Source organism: Aphelocoma coerulescens, chromosome 3, assembly GCF_041296385.1.
Source record: "Aphelocoma coerulescens isolate FSJ_1873_10779 chromosome 3, UR_Acoe_1.0, whole genome shotgun sequence".
NCBI lineage: Eukaryota > Metazoa > Chordata > Aves > Passeriformes > Corvidae > Aphelocoma > Aphelocoma coerulescens.
Genome location: NC_091016.1, coordinates 62547862 through 62566124, shown reverse-complemented (window position 1 = coordinate 62566124; position 18263 = coordinate 62547862). Strand labels below are relative to the sequence as shown.

General features: G+C 44.0%; 1 protein-coding gene across 1 annotated transcript; it reads left to right on the top strand.

Annotated features, from left to right (window-relative positions):
* Positions 1-6236: 6236 nt before the first annotated feature.
* On the top strand, positions 6237-18108 carry FUCA2 (alpha-L-fucosidase 2). The gene is given in 8 exon segments (XM_069010550.1): positions 6237-7258; positions 7260-7556; positions 10019-10206; positions 11891-12230; positions 12842-13052; positions 14857-15047; positions 16210-16318; positions 17642-18108. Coding segments are annotated over 8 exon segments (1731 nt in total). The 5' UTR covers positions 6237-7004; the 3' UTR covers positions 17783-18108.
* The last annotated feature ends 155 nt before the right edge of the window (positions 18109-18263 follow it).

Below are 18263 nucleotides of genomic sequence, written 5' to 3'. Positions count from 1 at the left end.
TGTCAAAAATGTGTCTTTTGCATGAACCAGAGAGTTTGTTCAGTAAAAAGACAATCTGACATTAATACAGTTTGCAAAGTGGGGTACTCTAACCATGAAAATCTTAAATAAGTCCAAAAATCATCAATTTTCTTCTCTAACATCATCCACTTTGATGCTCTGATCACTACATGAAAGCTTCCCCAGTTCTTCACTTAACTGGGGGATTTTAAGCAGTCTTTTCACCCACCCTACTTTGGAGTCAGCAGCAGATGGCATCATAGATATCACTCATGATCATTTTTTAATTAATTAACTTGCAAAAATATCCAGAATAATCCTGGGATGTACAAGTTTTGAGATAGGACTGTCATTTGCACTCAGGCTTTCATTTCCTTCTGCAATCCAGCATCTGGGCTATGAGGTACCGATGAATTCTTGTCTGAATTCTTAGGTAGGTTTTTTTTGTCTGTCATAAGAAGGACTCAAAAAACCCAATGTAAGGAATGGAAAGATGCATGAGGAGCTCACCTCTCCTCCTGAAAGGTGCATTTCTTACTAATGGAACAAACGACCTGAAACTTCTTCTTGCCAAAGAGCAAGACCTCAAGAGGAACTGCAACAATACGAGAGTGTCAATCCCAGAGCAGAGAGATTGGTGTTTTTCTGACTTCTGGTCTGAGCAGTACGGTTCCCTTTTCACCAAGATGTACCTCGCCACAGACCTCACTGCCTTCAGAGCAAAATGCAAAGCTGTACAGCAAAACCCACAACACTAAAAAGAGAGCGAACTGAAAACTGTCTACACGGACATGCAGATAAAGTGCGGGCACCGCAGCAGAGGTTGGTGCCTGAGGGCTGTCACAAAGAGAACCACCGCCTCCGCTTCGCCATCGGAGCACAGAGGTGGCTGATATGAAACAGCATCTCCTTCATCCTGCACCCCAGGACCCACAGCTCATGCTGAGAGCTACCTTCAGCCCCACAACCACCAAATCTAGATTTTGGATGAGTTCTGGGAAGGCATTTAACGGGGTCTTTTTTTTGAAACGGCAGTTCAGTCCCCATCTGTATTGGACACGTTAAGAAACTTGACTTACTTGATTCACCTTTAGGGTGGGTTTAAATCTAGTCACTAAACATGGAAGACTGCTTAAAGGTGTGTAATTCAAGCAGCTTTCTGCAAGTGGCTCTGGTGTTGCTCTGAAATTTTAGAAGAGTATGTTTTTCTTCACCCATCTCCTTCAGATGCTCTGACAAACCAGCCAGTTGTCAGCTGGGGCGTACCACAATGTTGAAGTGATGCACATGCTATGCCTGTCATAGAGGCTTTGAACTTTCCTAACATTACCCTTTTTCGGGGTCTACATCAAAATTCTAGATCATGCCACCCATACTTGTGATAAATACCACCTTATTCCTCCTAGGGGCTTACAAAAGGCCTGACAAAACAGTGAGAGAGGTGACAGCCCAGAAAGAGAAATTAAGTCATCTTCTACCACTAACACTAAAACAAAAGGTTAGCTTTAAGAAGAAAGTCCTGAAAATATATTGTCCTCACACAATGGATGGCAGCTAATGAAGTGAGATGCTGTAAAGTGATACCAGGAAGTTGCTTCTGTCAGTGTGTAAGAACAGCAGAAGAAGAAGGAGTGGGGATAAGAAAGCACAGACAGCATAAACATGAGGACCCCCCGACCAGCCTCACTGCACTATCAAGATACATACAGTACTGACCTAGAATAACAAATAGATTTATTTTATGAACAACTGCCAAAGCTGCTTTAATAAAAGCTATTATATTTCCCTTAGCTAGAAGGGTCTCTAAAAATATTGCCTTTTAATGGATCCGGCATTGAGAATGGTGGATCAGGAGGTGGTAAAATAAATGACAGTGTGATCCTCTACATGGGTACCAATCACTGACAGAGTGTGAGGAGACAACCTCTTCTCAGCACAACTCATGCCAGGTTCTAGAAAATGAAAATAAATATGCAACAGAAGCTGCAACTTGTGACTTCAACAGTTGCAAGTGACTCAGTCCAGGAACAGGCATAAAGCAAGCATTTTGCAGGTTATTTAAAATGCAAATTGTTCTTCTATACATGCAGCAGTTGGAGCACAGGTAACATCTGATGTAAATGAGTCACCTACTTTAAACAAATGATATGGCTAGATAAAAAGGTAGAAGCAAAAATAATGACTCATATTGTTTCTCTAAGTGCTTCACATTTCTGTCCCCATTACAGTTGTTCTCCAGGTTAGTAGGGGAATGAAAAAGCAGGTTATTTTAATGGCACCTCAGTATAAAACCAATTCTCTAAACACCATATTAAAAATTAAACAGCTTTGCATCTTTAATGCATTCTTTCCTTTTTAAAGAGGGAATCAACTGTTATGTGGCCACATGTAGGTGTTTTTGTTGTGTCCAGTGAGCAGCTGGAAAAAAGATACAGGAAACATCAAGGGAGAAAATACAGAATGAAAGAAAATATGACCAAAAAAAAAAAAAAAAAAAAGCAACACTTGTCCCTTAGTGGCAGGAAGCACATCCTCAAAATTAAAATAAAAAATCTAGTCAGGCAACAGGGATAATATAATGTCATGTGTAAGAAACTACAAATAACAACACATCTTTGAAAACCCTTTCATTTTACTTCCACTGGATTTGCCAGTCTCTCATAATGAACCCAGCTCATTGTCAGTAATTTTTGTACTTAAGCCACCAACCAAATAATCTACATTGATATGGTCTCAATCCTGTCAGCCTCTGTGATGATCCCTCTGTGGGGATCCCTCTGGATCCAGGGGTGTACACATCCAGTCATAGGGCATTGTTTATGCACCACTCTCCAGGCAGTGCTGAAATACACCTAAAAGTAGTCCTTTCTGAAGCACTAGAACCTCCCCCCTCCTCCCTGTCCCAAATGACCTTCACCATAACTTTTAAGTAGGCACAGAAAAAAAGTAGAGCAGAAAATTATACAGAAAATGGCATGGAGTTGTTTTTGCCAGCAGCCTCTGGCCCCATGAGCTGAATCTACTCACTCCTATGTGACTAAGCAAGTTTTCATTCCCTCTCCCCTCATCAGGCAGGCATAGCTGTATACTTGATCTTCCCCAAGCAAATGTTCTGCTTCATCTTAAGATTCCCTGAGGACCAAACATAAGAGAACATTGTGGTCCATTGCAGACCCAACCACGCACTGCACTGTCTTGTGCTGCAGCAGAGGAGGTTCCTCAGTGCACTCTGGAGCTTCCCTGATGGTGGTTCATGGATACCTCTGCAGTAGTGTGTGTGTGCATCCAAAATACCGACATCACCAGGGTGTATGTGCCTACAGACTTCTAGTCAATAGAGCAGGGCTGATTTGCAACTGGGCAAGCACACATTGTCAAAATGTGCTCAGCCCTGCGGAGACCAGAATTTCATTTTCCTTCGTGCCCTGCCTCAGGAAACAGACTGGGTAAAACTTTGGCCATTTTCAAGTAGCTGCACAGTAAACTAGGACCCTCACTTCCTCTCCTTTTACACAGCAAATCTTCCCTAAATCCTTTAGGAAGCCTACTCTGTCCCAAAGGGCCAGCTTCCACCCCCAAATCATCCTGTGTGCACTTGCAGGGATTGCTTCCTGAAGAAAGTTGGTGGGATTCTGACTTGCACATCGGTTTTTCTCACCTATTAAAATCCCGAAGCAGATATAAGGGCATGAGGTAAAATTCTGACATGCAGCTGAAGTGTAATGTGTGAAGTAGCAAGATGAGGAGTTTTGACGTCCTGAGACTTTTCTGCGCTTGGCAGCCAGAGATGCTTTGGCAAATGGGTGCGTCGCCACAATATTACCAGGATTAATTTAAATATGTGAACACAGGTATAAAAAGCCTGCAACTCTCCAAACATCTTATCAAGGAGTAGATCAAGCACCACGTACCCCAGAAATTCACACTACTGGCCACCGAGAGAAGACAAGTCCTACGTCTGGGAGAGCAGGGCAGGGTGTCGAGGCGGATGTCTTTTCCCGAATTCCCAAATTCAGCTCGGCTCCGAGGTCTCCGACACAAGGACCCTTCCCTCCCTTCCCCTTACCTGAGCCGCCCACGTTGGACCGCAGCAGGCAGGTCCTCCGGGAGGAGGAGAAGGAGGAGATGTCGCTTTGGGAGCGGCCGCGGGGACCGGGCAAGGACCAGACGGGCAGCGATGCTGTCCCGCTGCTCCCTGGCCTCTCAGCCATCGTCGATGGGGAGCCGAGAAGGGCAGGGAGGAGAGAAGAGGAGGGAGAGAAGCGGCGAGGGAGGGGACAGGGAAAGTTTACGGAGGAAGAGCCGCCCTTCTCTTCCGACCGCCCCGCCGGGACGCCGGCGGCGATTTTGGGTTTCTGGGAACATAAATTTTGTGTTTGCACAGGAGCGAAGCAAAATGGGGGGTTGGGTGCGAGGATGCAGCCATCCCCCGGGGTGTCTTCATGCTCCCGCCATTGCGATCTCTCAGGGAAAAAAGAAAAAAAAGAAAAGAGAATCAGTTAAAAAGAGCCGAGCAACCCACAGCACCACTTCTGTTTTGTGTAACAGGGTGCCCTCTCCCCCGCAAAGCCGGAAGGTTGCACAAGGCATCGCATCCCTGCGAGAAGAGCCGCGAGGGAGGCGAGTCAAATGTCCCCCCCATCACTTCCCTCCCCATCTTTCTTAAGGATTGGGTTGCATGTAAGAGACTTAGCTAACTTTGGCAGGAAGGTACTCTCCTTCCTTTCAGATCAGTCACACAGACCTAGGCAGAAGCAAAATCAACCTGCATGGTTTCATTTCCTGGTGTTTTAAAGAAACCCTTTCACAGCAAGATGCATCTTTAAGAGGAAATTTAATGTTTACACTGCTTCTTTCAGGCAAGTCATACTACATTCTACCTTGAATAAAATCCTTGCTGCCGTGCAGCCACAATGGCAAAACCAGAAAAGGCTGCACCTTATATTTTTAATGCATCCAGAGTTGCATTATCTAGCTATCCAATATGAAAGTTTCATTCAGGCTGCATTTGAACAACTATGGCTCTCCAGGTCTGAATCAAAATCTGTCAAGTCTGAAATTCGTCCATGCAAAACTCAGTTTCTGGTTTCTGCTCCCAAAAACAGGCAAGTGCCTTCGTCTCAATGCCGAGCCCCGTGCAGCTCCCCAGGCACCGAGGTTTTGTGATCTTCCCAGCTGTCACTCTCTGCATTTGTCCAAGCAATTGATCCAGTACATGTCAGCCATTAGTCAGGTCAAAAGGCTTTTTTTGCCTAGCTTGTCCCAGGGAATTGCCTTCATTATTTCCTCTCCTTATTCCCTCTGCTGACAGACCAGCCTGCTCCTTCTCTAGCCACAGAGCTTTCCCAGTGGGACTGTGCTGTGAGAGAGGCAGGGGCTTCTCCTCGCAAGGGCACGGCAGTGAGCTCCTTGCTTACAGCCCCTCTCACGGGGCCCAGAGGCTCCATGGTCACACAGGCAGGCACGCTGTACCCATGCTTAGAGAGCTTTTTGCAGCTGCACGCACCAGTCCTGTGCAATTCACAAAAGCTGACAGTGTGCTATTTTTACTATTTACCCTTTGCAGCTTGCATCATTACAAATGTGATTGTACACCAAGGACCTTTTCCCCACCAGAGACTTCAGTAGCTGGGTGTGTGTGGGCTAGTGACATTTTCTGGACCTATTTATGCCTTAATCAGAAGTGTACTCATCACTGCTATTTACTGAATTGTTTGCCACTTTTCTTTCTTTTTTAAGAGATGTGATCAAGATCATTATTGAAATACACAGTCCCTGCTCCAAACCTCACCAAAGTTTATGGCAGGTCAGCAAGCTTTGGGTCAGACCCTGCGCTTTTTAAAAATCATTTTTCCTTCCAAACATTTTGAGCCACAGAGCAATTGTAACTTTGTCGTGCTGTACAAAATGTATCCTTCAAAGTTCCCACATTATGGAGTGGCTCAGTGTCTGCAATCCTTTAGTGTGATCGAAAAGGAGAACATGAAGAAATCAAAAGATAAACTAGAAAGGATACCATAGAAAAAGGTCAAAGGCATCTAAAGACTCCTTTTGAGAAGCAAAGTGACTTCTAAAGAGGTGAAGACAAAAGAAGACATAAAGTAGGTCAACGGTGAATGTAAAAGAGACATGAAGAAGCTCCTGTTGTAATATCGAAGTGCTTTGGTAAATCAGAGTAATGTGAACAGTCAGTCAGAAAGAATAATATGGTAATCACAATGTTTTTTATCTGACTGTAACTTATTATATTAACCAAGGTATATAAATGAAAATATTACAAAATTATGTACATCTTGTTTTCACAGCCCTTTAAATACTTTTAAAATTAGATGTAACAGCTGTGGTTAATGGCTCTGGAAACTGAAGCTCTGTTTCCATAGAACATCCTTCCCAGTTGGAGAGAGATTAGTTCAGTTGCCAGCTCATTCATTTTCAACTGTTCTGATGAGATTGCCAAAGAAACTTCCATTTGTGGTGATGATTATGGAAAGTTAGTATCTGCTGACTAAACCAAATTATTTCAGAAAGACTGTCCCATGGCAGCTAGGGGCTGGAAATAAAAATACAGAATTCGGGCGTCAGGAAAAACTGGAGAAGCACCAGCTCGGGCAACAAGTTGTTGGAAGCTGTATCTGTTAAAGTGTGTGCCTGCCACCCCTGATCCGCAGCACAAACGTCAAGTGTCTTCTACGGAACTGAGGCAGCTCCAGAACTGAGGCCATTCTAACGATCAAAGAAATGTTTCCTTGACAGGCTTTGGGGCACCTCTCTACCTGGGAAGCCTCCATGTTCAAGTCGGCTGGAAGGAGCTGCAGAGCGATGTTACACCCTGTCCTTCTTAGGAAGGGGAGGGAAGCTGAGCCTGTGGTCGGAAGCAGGCGGAGAGGATGCAGATCCAAGGCTCAGACCGGGGCCCCGCTGTAGATCCAGCAGACACCGTCAGGCCGCTCCCGGGCGAGGCTGACGGGGCGTCCAGGGTAGCACGGTGGTAGGAGCACGGTGGGATGTCGGCCGAGGCATCAGCCAGTTACTTCATTTTCTTAAAATTCTTAAAGTCCAGGAGGCAATTTGTGGTCCAGCAGCCAAATAGAGCGGCACTGACGGGGACGAGCTCCCCGGCGGCGGGCGGGGCGGAGGCGGCGCGCAGGAACGGCGGTGGCGGCTGGGAGGCGCCAGGGGCAGAGCTGGAGCCCGGCACCCGCGTTCGGCCGGCGGGCTCGGCGGGGCGGGGACAGTCCGAGCTCGCCGCACCCGTGCCCCCTTCCCTTCCCCAGCCCGGCCCGGCCCGGCCGAGCAGCGCCGCAAGCCCCGCCGCGCGGAGCCGCCTCCTTCCCCGGCCCCGCCGCCGCCGCCATGTCGGGCCCGGGCGGCCGCGCCGCGCCGGCGCTGCTGCTGCTGGGGCTGCCCGGGCTGCTGCTGGCGCGGCCCCGCTACGAGCCCACCTGGGGCTCGCTGGACGCCCGGCCGCTGCCCGCCTGGTTTGACGAGGCGAAGTTCGGCATCTTCATCCACTGGGGCGTGTTCTCGGTGCCCAGCTTCGGCAGCGAGTGGTTCTGGTGAGCTGCAGCCGCAGCCTTCTGGTCGCACCGGAACGGCTGCGGCGGACGGGCAGTGCCTGCGGCCCGAGGGCTCTGCTTGGAAAGCAGCGCTCAGGGCAGGCGGGGATGGTGTGGTGTCCCCCCGTACAGTGTGGGTTGGAGCCCCTCTGCAGGCTCACCATGGAGCTCAGGTGTGTGGGAAGAGCTCTGTGTCCACCCGAGGCCATGGACTCCATGGCGCCGTTTGCGGAGGAAGTGGAGTTTAAAGTGCTTCTGGTGTGTCTGAGCACCTGTCTGCCCAGCCCTTAAACCCCTGAATACCTTGGCTGAAGTGACTAAATTAAACAGAGAGCTGGCAGAGCTGAGAGAAATGCTTTGCAGCACACCAGTGTTGGTGAGAGAGGTGGTTGGTGGAGTGGCCGAAAGAGACCCCTCCAGGATCACCATGAAGGGATGGGTGAAGGGGTTCTCCCTTGTGGGAACAGGTGTTTGGGATCGCCCGGCCTCTGGAGCAGCCTTGTACAGCTGCTGGAGCACTGTGGGGAGCGCAGGAGCCCATCACTACCCTTACTTGGCAAGCAGCCTTGCTGTTTTCTTGTGCATATGCTGTGCTGCTGATGGTTTTCTTCTCTTTTGTTACCATTATTGCTGCTATTCAAGAGTGCTTTGCTCTTAAGAGAACCTATAGCTCTGATCCTTCAAATAATTTTAGTTCAGAGGCTCAATGAAACCTTTGTTTTGTGAGTGTTCATTGCTTCAGGCCCTTTGGCTGTAAGCATATTTTTGCTGTGACCTTTCCATGCTCTACCAAGTACTTCCTGTGAGACTTCAAGTGAGGCACATCATTATTTACAATATGAAGATAAGGGTAGGTTTGTGGCAGAGCTATGGTGAACCTTAATTACAATATTTGCAAAACAAGCCAACATGTACCTAATCAATGTTTTCTGACAATATTTTACCTGTTCCTTTCATTATTCAGCTCAAGGGTTTCAGCGGGTTTTTAATGCAGACTACATTTACTAATAAATTGCTTTTGGAGGGGTGGGACAGAACTAGGTTTGGGTTCAAGCTTCACTCAGAGTGCTGAACTCTGGTAGTAGTGCACAGATTCAGGATCGAGCATTTGGTTTCTGACCCCAAAACTCTGCTTTTTATGTTCCTGCAGTCTCCCATCCTTAGGCAGGTGTGGGTATAGAGCTGCTTCAGGGCCTCCTGATAGCATATGCAGTCAGATGACCGAGGTCCTGTATTAGCAGCTCAAATGGAAGGTCATAAACTATTATCACCCATCCTGTCCTCCTTCCCTCAGAGCTGCACAGCCTTGATAAGGATGTTTCTAGACTCTATTCATGTCAGCATGGAAGTGTTCATGTTAGCAAACCATGTGACAAAGAGACAGAATCAAGGTTGTTACTTTTTAATTTAAGAAATTACATACTTTGAAATCAGAGGGTTTTTTTGTTTGTTTTTATTTTAAAAAATTTGTTTGTTTTCCTTTGTTGTTGATATTTCCTCTGCCCCTGGTTCTTTCAATGAGGAAAGCTGTCTCAGCCTCTTTTCTTTTAAGGTTTTTTTCCCTGTTGGCTGCCGGAGATTGTGTTGGTTTATGCTGAAGTGGTTTTGGGAAGGTTACAACAATGTTCACACTATGGTCTTAGAGAGCTGAGGTCAGAGTCCAGCTCTGGACAGGAGAGAGAAACTCATTTCAGTCTATTTTCATATATGTCTAAATTTGACAAGAGGATTTTTACTGCTTGGTTTCATTCATAAGAAGGTGGCAGAGATGCATTTTTAAGTGTGTGGCATTCTTGCAGGGGCCGTTTTTTGTTGGAGGACATGCCGCCTTCTAGCAGGGTGCCTTTGCTTTGGAGCCTCAGGTGTGCAGATGCTGCAGTGACCTGGTCCCAGCTCTCTCTGGCCCCAGGGCTGTGGACTTTGGGTCACTCAGCTGCAGTTGTGTAGAGGACTCGGGACTGTCAGAGAGGTAAAGCTGGTGGTCCCCATGTTTGTGGGTGGCAGGGATTGCAAAGTGGGGGGCAGAGCATAGATGCCTGATGGCTGAGGTGTGAGACTTGAGGAGGTGAGTCATGCAAGTTCAGGAAAAAAGCATTTCTCATGCCACCTGAGCTGCTTACACAGACTGTATGTGCTCTCTAGTACAGTTTTGAGGTCTAGGTATTGACCAAGACTGTAATTTTTTCATTCTTGAACTGTAGCTGCTTTTTTCATTGGTTCATATGAAATTCTGGGACCTTTCCAAAGTGTCGTGGTTCAAAGATGTAGAGTATGGACAAACAGGATAGAGAAGAGGAAATCTTTGATAATCAGTACTCTTCTGGAGCAAGTTTGTCTTATTGCCAGTGTCATATTCCTCCAAAGCCTCTACCTGTCTGTGTTAAATAGGAGCTGATAATTTCAATTCTCTTTTCTTTGTCTAAAAATACATCAGCAGACATGTTTTGTTCTGTTTTTTATAGGTGGTACTGGCAGAAGGAAAAGAGAGAGCCCTATGTGAAATTTATGGAAGCAAATTACCCACCTGGCTTCAGTTATGAAGATTTTGGTCCTCTGTTTACAGCAGAGTTCTTTGATCCCAACCAGTGGGCAGATATTCTGAAGGCTTCAGGTGCAAAATATGTTGTCTTAACCTCAAAACATCATGAGGGTAAGTGGAAGCTTTGTGAATGTTCGTAATTGTTGCATTTCTGTCAATAGATGAAAAAAGCAGGTGACTTTCCTGCCTTCTTAAGAGACATAGAGAAAGCCAGAGAGGCTTACCTGGCCCACTACAGCCAGAGAGGAAACAAAAACTACCCAAGAAATGTGCAGGTGTTTTCCTGACTCTTACACAAAGCTGTGGCCATGGAGTTGCATAGGAGGAGCAATAGATTGTGCTGCTGTTGTCTTGCTGTAGGTAGGACAGCCCAAAGTGGTGGTGGCAGCTGAGCTTCCTGCAGTGGCCATAGTTTATTTTTTGTTTCTGTGCAATTTATTGCTGAAGGAACCATAAAAGTGAATTCTGCACTGTTTAACATTTGGAGAGCTGCTGTTTGCAGGCAGTTAACAAACGCCATTGGTTTCTCCAAGGAATTTAGGAGCATGTTCTAGGAGTCAACTTCAGATTTAGGAAGGTATAGCTCTTCCTGATGTAGTGCACAGAAGCCAAAACCTTGAACCAGATCTGTAGCTTTACAGGCACAATTGTGGTTTTTTAGCACTGTAATTGGAAGATGCTTTGCAGAGAAACATAAAGAAAAAGAAAGCTTCTGGAAGGAAATACAGTAGCAAAGAAAGTATAAAATATTAAGATATACTAGAATACATCTAATAAATGTTGTTGGACTTTGTGAGATATGGGTTCAAGGCTGGCAATTTGTGATGTGTCAATTTTAATCTCAGCTCTAACACACATAAATCTTGAACTTGATGATGCCTGTGGTGAAATTACCAGTGACTTCAAAAGAACCAGGATTCTGTCCGATAGCCTTCTGCATGAATTTTTAGGTTGTTTGTGTAGTCAATGCAATTGCATGTATCCAGTTCACAAAAATGTTGCAAGATCTATTAGGCAGTGAGTATAAAGCAGTTTGAGAGTGAGAGTGGAGCTCCTCTGGCAGTGGTCTGAGTCTGCAGTGCAGTAGTATTTGGAAGTGCTTGTGCTGGACTGATGGATGTCTAAAAGGTCAAATCCCTCCTGATATTTAATGCTGATATTTTAAAAGCTGTTTCAGGAGTTTTTGCCCTCTCCTTATACACGTATGGAGTAGTTGACTGAGCTGTTATAAATATGAAGGCAAACAGAAAGTGAACATTTGCATAAGATGGAAACAGAAGAGAAGAGAACAGTCTTTGAATGCAAATGATAGCTTGGGCTTTCTGCAGCTGAGAAACAATTTTATCTTCCAGCTGCTGATCGTGTATATACAGTTCACATTTGATGTAGTTGCCTCAAAAGCTGCTGTATTTTTGGTTAATTTCATAGAGTCATAGAGTTATAGAATGCCTTGTGTCAGAAGGGGCTTTAAAAGTCATCTATTTAATTTAATTGGGACATACAAATAGACTGAATAATTAAAGAGAAGGAATAATTATCATAAGCTTTACAGAACTGGAAAATATAAATGTATATGTGTATGTATAAAAAAATACATGGTATTCTGATCTTAAAACTACTATCATTGTGCACAAACAGGTTATAGGTACACTTTATACCATGACAACAATATTATTACATATATCATTTTTATAATTTTATTTTTTGCAACAATTCCAACCATTTTCCAGAAAGAAGAACTGTAACTTCCTCTCTTCTTCTTCTCTTTCTTATCCTCTGATTTTTCTGGTTTTAGGCTTTACTTTGTGGGGGTCCAAATATTCTTGGAACTGGAATGCTGTTGATGTGGGACCAAAGCGAGATCTTGTTGCTGAGCTAGCAACATCTGTTAGAAACAGGACTGACTTGCATTTTGGGTTATACCATTCCCTGTTTGAATGGTTTAATCGTCTCTTCCTTGAGGATGCCACCAATGCCTTTAAGACAAGAAAGTTTCCAACCAGCAAATCATTACCAGAACTCTATGAAATTGTGACCAAGTACCAGCCAGAAATAATTTGGTCTGATGGGGATGGAAATGCTCCAGATACTTACTGGAACAGCACTGGTTTCTTGGCTTGGCTGTATAATGACAGGTACATAATGATGCTGGTTTAGCTCCTTATCTAAATTCTGCTCTGTGTCCAGTTTCATTTTCTGTTGGTTTTGTGGAACCTGTTACTTCTACTTAAGAGGGCTTAACAAAATATTAATTCTCCTAAAATACAGAATCAAGATCTTTCCTAGAACTATCAAAGCTAGCTTTAGGAAAAGACCGTTTTGTAGTTTTTAAACACATTTGCAAATTAATCAGTTAAGATGGTATTGGCTATCTGCTTAATCATAGTCTTCCCTAAGTATTTGCTGTTGCACAGAAACACAGGATAGCAGGACAGTTTGAGAGTATGGGTACATTGTTGTCATCGCAGACTGAACATCTGGCAGTGGATATGAAGTGCAGAGTGATTTCTGGCAGAGCTCCTGTAAAAGTCTGGAGCTTATTTCCCTAAGAAATGCCGATCTGGACCTTTTATTAGCAAAGGATGAGAACAGAATTCCTGACATTGCACTTAATCTTATTGTAATAAATTAATAGTGCAGAAGTCATCCAAAATGTTAGTTCCTGGGAGGGGTGTGTGTGGGAAGGGATTATGCTGGCTGTGACTACCTTTTATAGAATAAAGCAATAAAACTCCTCTGTTCCCAGCCCAGTCCGGGATACAGTCGTGACCAATGACCGCTGGGGAGTTGGCAGCATCTGCACCCATGGCGGCTTCTACACGTGCAGTGACCGCTACAACCCCGGGCACCTGCTGCCCCACAAGTGGGAGAACTGCATGACCATCGACCGCCGCTCCTGGGGGTACCGCAGGGACGCGCGGCTTGGCGACTACCTCGCCATCGAGGACTTGGTGAAGGTACCGTGGGGCACAGCAGCTGCTGCCACTCCCCATTTCTCTCTCCTGATTATTATATTGTGCTGGTCAATTATGTATCTGTTTTTATAAACAATATTGTTAGAAGCTCAGCGGGACGAGGAGCCCGGGCCCCAGCGAGGGGAGAGAAAAACCGTCCAAACCAATATGGTTGATAAGCGAACTCCCTTTATTAGCAGTCCAAATAGTATATAGTATATAGTATATATACTTATGTAGTATACCAGCTTGTTATATAGTATACCAGCTTGTTAGCTCCTAAGTGGCTTAAAGCTTATCAAGACACATTTCTATTTCTACATAATTGGACTTACATTGGCAAGTTTCCATAGTCTTGTTATGATCAAAAGAATTCAGTGCTCATCTCCCTCGTTCACTCCCGGATAGTACAGCTGCAAGTTTTTCACTCCCTCTCTGTTTCTCAGGCCTGCTTGTTATCTTTCACACAGGAACTCTCCCATGGAAAGTTTTCTCACACACAAGCCTAAAACTTCCAGGCCTATTGCTTGCACAGTTCTTTTATTGATCCCAATAATTCTATTTCCCAACATAATATTATTTTAATTCAGCAGTGAATCTGTGAAATAATAAATAATTTTGTCAATTTCCAGCCTAACGCTGGTGGTATGGAATATCCATGTAACTTTTCTCTTAATCGTTTCTACAAAATGAATTTCTAGTAAAAATTCAGTCAGTTTCTTAGAAGCCATTCCCCTGTGAATAACTGGCCAAGGACTGATCTGGACATCTCATCATTACCTTTTCTACTAAGTTTCTCTGGTAACTGCATATGCAAGCTGATGAGAAGCAAACAGTTGCAGTTTCAGGGCTCCTGTTCAGGAACTCGTGATTAAAGTCTACATCTTTTCCCCTTTACAGATAGAAACACTCTATGACTCAGCAGTAGTTTTACTTTGTAGTGAGACACTTTCCTTAGACATACAGGTAAACACTACCAGAAGCAGACAGCTGGTGCTGTTAGAACACTGATTCCCTCACTAGTCTAAGGTATTAAAAAAGATTTGAAGCTTAGGAAACCTGAATGCAAGTAAGACTGATCAGTCTTTCAGAATAATGCATTTAATTGCAAATTCAGCTAAAAAGGGAAAGATTCTTACTGTTGCTTAATTCAAATCTGTTTCTAGTGCTGTCCTTGCAAAAGACAATTTCAAGTTGAAGTAACCTCTTTTCAGAGGCAGAAAGTTTGAATTAATTCAGCAGCTTGTCTCCAGCTGTCTCTCAGACTTACGCATCTCAGTCCATGATCTCTGGAGGGCAGTGTGGATATGAACACAAATTTTATAGACTTTGTAGGAGGCTTCCTTGTGTTTTACAGATGTTTCTGTAAAATAGGAAAAGCATCAAACAGGAGGAAGGAGGAAGTTGCTTTTCTAAGATTCAATAAAGATGAAGTAGCAACTATTAGCCTTATTCTACTCTGGTGCAGGGAAATGATCTGTCCTATTACCCTCATGACGTTCTTGCAGAAGTTGAAATGATAAAGAGTTGTATGATCTGATTGTAATGTAGATTCAGGTAGATATATTGGTGCAAGAAGGTATTTGGGGCTGTTTTCTGATGTAAAAATTGACAGCAGAGCTTTGTTTCATGAGAGCTTAAATTTTGTATTAACTGTTGGGATGAACCCCAAAGTCTCAGTGTGCAGCAGAAACATAACTCATTTGGTTCATCATTCTGAAGCAGTACAGCAGACTTTAGAAAGTACTTCAAATATGTGATTTCATTACTCAGAACCATATGCTCTGTGTGTTTTAAAACATTTCAGCAACTTGCAGAAACAGTGTCTTGTGGAGGAAATCTCCTGATGAATATCGGGCCCACTCACGATGGTCGCATCGCTGTTGTGTTTGAGGAGCGCCTGAGGCAGGTGGGTGCCTGGCTGAAGGTCAACGGAGAGGCCATCTATGGAACGAAACCGTGGAGAGCACAGAATGACAAGGTCACACCAGGAGTCTGGTAAGGCTGCTGAGCCAAAATGCAGGCTCTGGAAAGCAGCACCAATGTTATGTGAAGCTTTGAAATCCCTAGTGACTTGATGCTACAGAAATCACCGTCGTAGTTGGTATGTGGTGAAGGCATTAACACCTTTGTTAGTGTCAGTAACTGTATCTAAAAGTGTGGATTAAGCTGTAGGTAGAGACTGTAGTTCTGGGATGATGCTGAGGCTGAAAGCAAAGCTGCAAGCATTTCTTAGTGATCTTTTGCTTCTTGGTGTAGGCTAATCTGTTAGGTAAATCTGTTTCCTTCCAGTGGGCAACAGAAATGAAAAAAAAAATCTGGAAATACAAGATTGCTATGAAGTGTTTATCTAAACAAAGGAATACTCGATGTCACTTGATGTTTAGAAAGAAAGTGGGAAGGTAACAGCAATTACTTGGTCACTAAACACAGCCAGTCTCTGGCCTCCCCTCTGCCCCTGTTACTTGTAGCTTCTCTAACACCTTAATGATCCATCAGGGTTTTGGCCTGGACCCTCTTGTCTCAGTGGGTGTTTTTGCTCCCATTCCCAGTAAGATTTGGCCATCTGGCTTTAGTGTGGAGATGCTGAACTGTTGACTGTTTAGTAAAATCACTTTCAAGAGCAATAAAAAATTCTAACTAAATGAAGGAAGGAGGGAGGAATATTTCAGGGGTATGCCACAAGATTTCCAATGGCATAATGATGAAAATGGTATTTTTAAAACTAGCTGTGCAAGGTGAAAACTCTGTCACTCATACTATTTTTAAATTATTTTAGTTTGCATGTTGGTATATAGATGGGAATTACCATGTTTTTCTGAATATAACCTACAATTATCTGTTAGTGATTCCACATCCTGCAAGCATCTCTTTCCTATATGGCTGAGTTGTTACATGTGTGCTAAAGTTACTACAGATGTTTACCTCTGAATTCAATTCTTTAATAGTTTTCATTACTTCTAGTTATTGGAACAAATTTTCAAGGAACAGTACATTATTAAAGGGCGTAATTCATCTGACAAGATGGTTGTATGTGAAAATGCAATTAATCTTGACTTTTCTAATCTGTTTTTCCAGTCTTGAAAGCACTCTTATATATCACTTCCAAAAATGTACAGAGGAAAACTGACATGCTTTTTTGTTCCCCATTTCCAACCAGGTACACTTTTAGTCCTAAAGAAGGAAAAGTCAATGCCATCTTCCTTAACTGGCCAGGCTCTGGGACTCTGGAACTTGGTGAGCCACAGGCTAAGCTTGGAGAAACACAGGTAAAAGACAGTGCACACACACACCCCTCCCCTCCTAGGATGTATCACGTTCCATCATGTTTATTTAAGTTTCTGGCATCTTTGGGAATGCTTAGCTCTTAGGACACAGTACTTTGGAAGAGACCCAGCAAAATGTTTGTTTTCTTTCTGGGACCTCCTTGTCATAGGCCTCCCAGGGGGATGTTTCTTCTCTAACAAACACAGACTGAGATGTTGCTGGGATATGGCTTTAGCTTGCAAACTAAGAATCACAGAGGCCAAGGAGCAGGGAAGAAAACTGTGCCACCCCTCCTGTTTCCTGTGTAGACTTCTAACTCAGCATGACTTTTCTTTAGAAGTAGCTGTCCTCATGACTTTGGTGATACTGGAGTTGCTGTAGTTGTGCAGTTGTTTGAAGTCAAAGCCTTGCAGGAAGGGACCATACACAGGGTTTTTGTTGCCCAGGGAGGCTGAAGAGAGTCAGTGTGACCCTAGATGTGCATCTTATACCAAGTGGAGGTCAGAAGTTGAGGACAGTAATGCCACACCTACATTGGAAAGTAGCAAGTAACCCAAAGGAAGCAGAAGTTGGTATCAACTGTGTGCATTTAAGGGGGAGATTCACTTTGGCTTAGCTCTGCTCTGCTCTCATGCATTACATGTCCATTATCTGCTGAAATGCATTAGGGGTGTTTCTGGACTGCCCCTTCGGGTGTAGTTCCATATGAAAGTTGTCTGACTGGTGCCAAGACAGCTCCATGAAAAGGGAGAGAGAGTAACTTCAGAAGTGATGGAGATGCCTCTTGAATTTTGGGGGGGCAGCTAGACTCTATGTGCACTAGAGAGTACTGTTCCTCAGCAGCAGAGACTGGTCTGCAGCTGCTCCAGCAGGTCACCAGCTGGTGTCAGAGTGTCACCATAAACCTATTTGTGGTTTTTAGTCCTTCAGATCAGCCTTCTCTTAGATCCGTGGCTGCACTCTGTAAGAGTGATGCGCTTTCAGGACTACAAGTTCCACCATGGGAAGCAGGCATTTTGGAAATAGGGGATGCAAAGCTGCTTAGACCTAAATCCCACCCCAAATACTTCCAAAAGGTGTTTATGTACCTTCTACAGCCCTAAGTACTTCTCAAGACCCAACATGAGTAGCTTTTTTACTTGCATATCTACTTGCAAATGTTTTCCCATTACTTTTAATAATTACCACTCATTTGGCTGGTAAGTAGCATTTAAGGATACTTGGTTAGTAAGGTAGCTATGGATCAGTATTTATTTTGTCAATATTGCAATGATATGTACTTAGAAAAGGTGTTGTTCTAACTACAGTGCATGTTTCTATTTTAGGTGAAGCTGGCTGGGTACAAGGAACTGCTGAAGTGGGTTGCCCTAGGAGAAAAAGGAATGATTATTGCTCTACCTCAATTAACTCCTCAGCAATTGCCATGTCAGTGGGGCTGGACCTTACAACTGACTGATGTAAACTGATCCACACTGCTGGAGCCCTGGCTAGCAGGGGATGCTGATGTTTTGCTCTTTCTTATCCCTGGTTTTAAACTTACTTGTTTGACTGAGAAACACCAATAAATTCACCTTTTCTGTGAGAGGTGAGCTGTTATTAATGGATGAAATGGAACAAACCTCACAAAGTCTAGCACTAAATAATTGATCCTCTGCATACAGTTTGTTTCTTTGAACTTGTGTGAAAAACTGAGCATCTACCTTGACCTCTACACTTGGTTTAGTCAGTTTCTGGCCAAGTTACGTGAAGAATAAGGTGGGGGAAAAACAGTCACTAAACTTTTAGAGACGAAGCTCAAGCTGGTGTTCATATGCATATAAGTCAATTGTATCCCCTCTTTAATGCAAGAAATTTAACTTCCACAAAACTGCACAGTAAAAACTGACAGTTTTAGAGAAAAGAATATACTTTTTTCAGGTGTGTTTAACTAGTGCTAGCTGGCAGTTT